Genomic DNA, 5,251 nt, shown 5'->3' on the forward strand with positions numbered 1-5,251 from the left:
GGCACATAAAAGACACCATTTCGAGCGTGGCTGTTTTCGTGCGGGTGACACGTAAAAGCACCCACTACACTCTCTGAGTGGTTGGTGTTAGGAAGGGCATCCAGCTGTAGAAACTCTGCCAAATCAGACTGGAGCCTGGTGTTGCCATCCGGTTTCACCAGTCCTCAGTCAAATCGTCCAACCCATGCCAGCATGGAAAGCGGACGTTAAACGATGATGATGATGATGATGATGATGATGTAGCAAGCTTTTCTTTAAATTCTTACACAAATACAATCCATCTTCATGCAAACATCACAAACTACTAAGCCAGAAAAATGTGAAACTTTCACATTTCACTATCATCAACTTTGTACATTATACTAGCTGGGTCTAATAAATTACAGCTTTTAATCACAAATACTACCCCACAAACATGTATTGCAACTTCAGAGATCAACTCAATATGTCCTACATAGGTTTAATAAAACGTACTATAAACATACATACTTATTCTGCAATACTAACAGAAAAACTGTTCTATCAAATTACAACACTAAAAGATAGTAATGTACTCTTTAACACAAAATGGAAAATTCATTACTTTGCAAAGCCTACCCCAGTAAAGAAAAAAACATTACAATGACATAAAAACTCAGAACCCGTAGATATTTCAAACCTGTGAAATTTCCCAATGAATAATCCATCGATACTTCCCTATTGGGTAAGAATTAACTAACTTTCTCAATCCTTAACAACTCAAGCTAAGTATACTTATATTAATTCCAATCCCATTTTCTCACTCTCCATACTTGTACAGGATATCAAATCTATTAACACACATAAATGAGCAAGTATAAGTTTATATGACAAAATACGTATACATAAGAATTCTGAGTGCATGTACACACACACATATACATTTACACAGATATGTACATGCATATTCACAGGCATGTCTTAGTAAGGGTATGTTCATGTGCAGACATATATGAAGGCAGGTATTTATAGGAATATATCTACCTATGTGCATGTACATTCACACACACACACATACATATTTGCAAGTATTAATGTATATGTGTATCTTTATATGTAAGTATACTTGTGTATGCATGTGCAAATACAGCTATCTGTAAATTTATATACATATATATCTATCTAGGTGTATTTTGTTTATCGGGATATATATGTGGTTCTTTTATCATCAGCTTTTCATGAATATCACCCTTTAATTAGTACTCTTTCTCTCACCTGTTCCTCCAAACATATGTGTGTATGTGTGTGTGTGTGTGTTCACAAGAGAATGATGAGTAACTAAGAAAGAAAATAAGACATCAACATATATAGAGACTTCATTCAAAGAAATCACGGACAAAATTCCCTTTAGACACCTAAAAGACAGTTTGTTGCGTGAAATATGTTACAGTATTGGTGCAACTGAGGCAAAAATAATTGCATATGAGCTTGTACTTTATATAGAGATAGGAGATCTGAAAGGTAATATACTAAATGGATACTTTAGGAATCATAATAACAGTGGTATTAGTTATGTTGATGCAGCCAAATGTAAATGATGAAACTCAGACATGACTTTCTGTGTGATCTGGTTTGCTTTCCTGTTACCATATAAGGTAATATATATATGTACAAGGCTAAGTATGGATAGTCTGAACAAACAGCACTGCTTGAGAATAGTAAGAATTGGTAGTCTGATTGTTACAGGGTTAAACCTTTGTGTGCATATGTGTGTCTTTGGATGGGGTAGGTAAGATAGGAAAAAAACAAAACAAAACAGATACCAACTTACCATGATCAAAATAGAATTTATGAAAATCCATTCCAACTATCAGATTTCCCAAAGCTTCTGGTTCAAAGCTTGTGACATGAGGGTCAACAAATCTTCTGAAAGACAAAATTAAGATGTGTGATAAATGTTTTGTTACAAAAAAAGTCATAACAGGTTCATAATGGAAACAGACACATATTTTGAGTGTTAGGTGGATGGGTGGGGGAATAAATTCAGAATATCAAGGAAGATAAAAGTATGGGGAAAATAGAATAGATAATTATTTAAAGTAAATAGTATTGAAATTTTATGTAGAAAAATGAGTAAATGTAGGTAATTGAAAAACCATTTTATAAATAAACAAAAGAGACTGGAGTGCATAAGAGAAGAAAACAAGAAACAAAGGAAACAGAAATGATGGCTTATGACAGTAGGAAGGAGAAGATAGAAATTTATAATACAGAGCAAAATGAGACAATCTGCTGAGCACTACAGACCAGATCTGTGCCTGGTCAGAGGTCTCAGCCGAAATCAAAGTGATGCAGAGATGGAAGATGACAGTAGATGGTGCTATTGTAGTAAAGAGACAAGCTTGGAAAGATCAGAAGAAAGGGAATAGCAGAGAAGAATATCAAAAAGCTAGAAGGGAAGGTAAACCTAGCAAGGATATAAGCAGAGATAGAGAAGTTTGCACATATTCTGTGCTGTGAGGATCAGAAGCATAAGGTGTTTCACATTGATAAGTAGTGTACAGTGAAAATCAAGATGATGTATGAGAGAAGTGTATATGGAATGATAATGAGAGATGGAGAGAGAGAGAGAGTGTGTGTTTACATCAATTAAGCACAACAGAAGAAACAGTCATGACATTTCATAGCACTATGAGAGATGGCTGCGAAGTGTGTGGTAGCTAAGTACTTCTCTTACAATTATGTCATTAGGAATATGGCACCAGTGCTACCTCCTCCTAGGACAAAGCAAAATTATATCTCATCCAAAGTAATCCTGTTCTTAATCAGTTTTGCAATAACCCTTTCTGTAATTTTGATAACCTGGTAGTTCAGCAATTTACTGCCTTAATAGTTCATTCTTTTTGATGCATCTCCTTTGCCCTTATAACAATTTACAATGATACTACAGTACCAGTTTTTGCCTTGATTTACTATTTGAATGACCAGCCTGTACCTCACTCTGCCATATATAATTTAGTGTCTTGGCAACAATTCCCAATGAATGAGCTGTTTTCCATATTGAGCCAGGTTCTGGAGCTGTCTTGAGGCCATGATGGAAGATGAGGGCTGCTACTTTGAGTAACCTATAATCTCCCAGCCATTACATAGTTGACATTTTTTGATTTTTTAAAAATACTTTTATTTTTGGATGGGATATTGCATTTTCTTTTCTTTTTATGCAAACTATCAAATTTAGACCGAACACCATGTAAACACACACACATGCACATAAACACTTTGGTGGTTGTATACAGACTGAATGAGTCAGTGAAGTATATAAATGTGATACACATGCAAGATATATAATAAAGATCACATTCTGTTTCTGTGATGACTTATTACTAGTGATGCTAATTTACTCAACCAATTTTACCTTTTACCAATCTACCTAGCATTCCCACTAGTGTATTTCTGATTAAATGTACAGGTGTCCTTCTTGTACAAGTTGTCATCGAATCATCAAAAAGAATCCCCAAGTATACTCTTCTGCTCTATGACCGCAATAAACAAAAACATAAATGAAATATAGAATTGCAATTGAACAAAGAGCATAAACAATACGTACGTGTATCCTTCAAAATCACTACTTGTGATGGCAGCGATAAGTTGTTCAGTCAACTTAATAATTTCTTGTTTGCGACCTGCGATGAAAAGTTAGATAGAAACTCAGATGAAACGACAAGAGAGAAATAAACAACAAGTTGAACACAGTTAACAATGATTATAATGTATAAAATACATAAAATGGTAATTTCAATCAATGTGGAAACTTAATATATAACCTTTAAGTATAAGAACACATGTACTATGTTTGATGGATTTAAGATATAAAGACAGATATCTTTGATGGAATTTATGCTCTCACTAGTAAGAAAACATCTTTTTTTTTACATTTTGGAATTAAAATAATATAAAGCTAGGTTGCTATTTTATACTTTCTTACTAATAACAGTTTCAAAGAAAAACACAATAGAAAGCCAATAAACAAATAAAGATAAAGAATAAAATAATATAAATCAAAATGCAACAATGAAAACAGAGCAAAAGAATGATATAACAGGCAATGTTGAAAGGGGGAATAGATATAAATTTTAGCATATTTTTAAACAATACTATATGAAGGAAATTATTGATAGAGAAACTATGACAATGTGGTCAGAATTATTGACTAAAATCATTGAAACGTGGATAGTAAGGAATAAAAGAAACATACATGACGATAAAACAAAAATATTGTAAAATAGAAAATAATGCAAGAATGTAATTTGATATTTTCTGGTAAATTCATTGACAATTTTCATAAGGCAAACTTAGAAAAGGCTTTAAGAGAAACAAAAGAGGAAAAAGGAAAACAGTTAAATTCATATCTGAACTGCAATAAAAAAAAAAAATGGTTATAAAGGGTTATAATAACAATATCCAGCAAAGACTTAAATGATAAAGATCAATATACCTTAATTCATTAGTTGATATCAATGTCAAATGAAATTTGTATTTTACAGACATCATAAGAATTGGCAGGTTGGGGGTTGAAGTATACATACATACCAAGATATATATATATATATTTTAATAAATTGTCATGGGCATGGTGAACAGCATTCCTGATAGCAAGTAACATATAAAGACATATATGCTCACACAGAACTGTGATAAGTAAGACACAAGACAAAAGTAGGATATTGATCGAATATTAATAACTAGAGTGGGTTATGAATAAATATTTATACAGGGTCATATCCTTGTTTGGATAACAGAAATAAGTGATCCCTGATTAAGTTTTTAAGGAAAAATAAACCAATTCATTTAATACTTATTCCAAGCAGCTGAAAATGCCATGGCTTTATCACAGGGCCTAAATTCACAGCAAGATTAAAAATATGTTTATGCATATTTATTCATAACCCATGCAGAGATATGTGATCTTATAAGCCTACATATTCTTGATATCCTAGGCAGAAAATTCCCTTCGACTACTTTTAGCCTCTATGGAGATGATGCATTGGCTACATTTTGAGGCACAAACAAGAATACACTAGATAAACTTAGAAAAGATTTGATCCATACCCTTGATTACCTTGGCCTCAAGATTACCATGGATACAAACTTGTCAATAGTTAACTTTCAGACACCTAAGTATTAATTTTTATAAGCCCTTCTATGAGATGAATGAAACTTTAAGTTGCATGGGGCTGAATCAAACTGTTTTAAATAATAATAATAGTAATAATAATACAAAAAACACACAATA

General features: G+C 32.6%; 1 protein-coding gene across 19 annotated transcripts in view; it reads right to left on the bottom strand.

Annotated features, from left to right (window-relative positions):
- LOC106874089 (calcium/calmodulin-dependent protein kinase type II delta chain) overlaps positions 1-5,251 on the bottom strand; it is a 343,297-nt gene that overhangs the window by 20,269 nt on the left and 317,777 nt on the right. For all 19 annotated transcript variants that reach the window (XM_052967902.1, XM_052967919.1, XM_052967916.1 and 16 more), the window contains 2 exons: positions 3,566-3,641; positions 1,790-1,884 (listed from right to left, as the gene is read on the bottom strand). In XM_052967902.1, the coding sequence (XP_052823862.1) occupies positions 1,790-1,884; positions 3,566-3,641 (171 nt within the window). The remainder of the gene's footprint in view (positions 1-1,789; positions 1,885-3,565; positions 3,642-5,251) is intronic.

The sequence above is a fragment of the Octopus bimaculoides genome, chromosome 5, assembly GCF_001194135.2.
Source record: "Octopus bimaculoides isolate UCB-OBI-ISO-001 chromosome 5, ASM119413v2, whole genome shotgun sequence".
Lineage (NCBI taxonomy): Eukaryota > Metazoa > Mollusca > Cephalopoda > Octopoda > Octopodidae > Octopus > Octopus bimaculoides.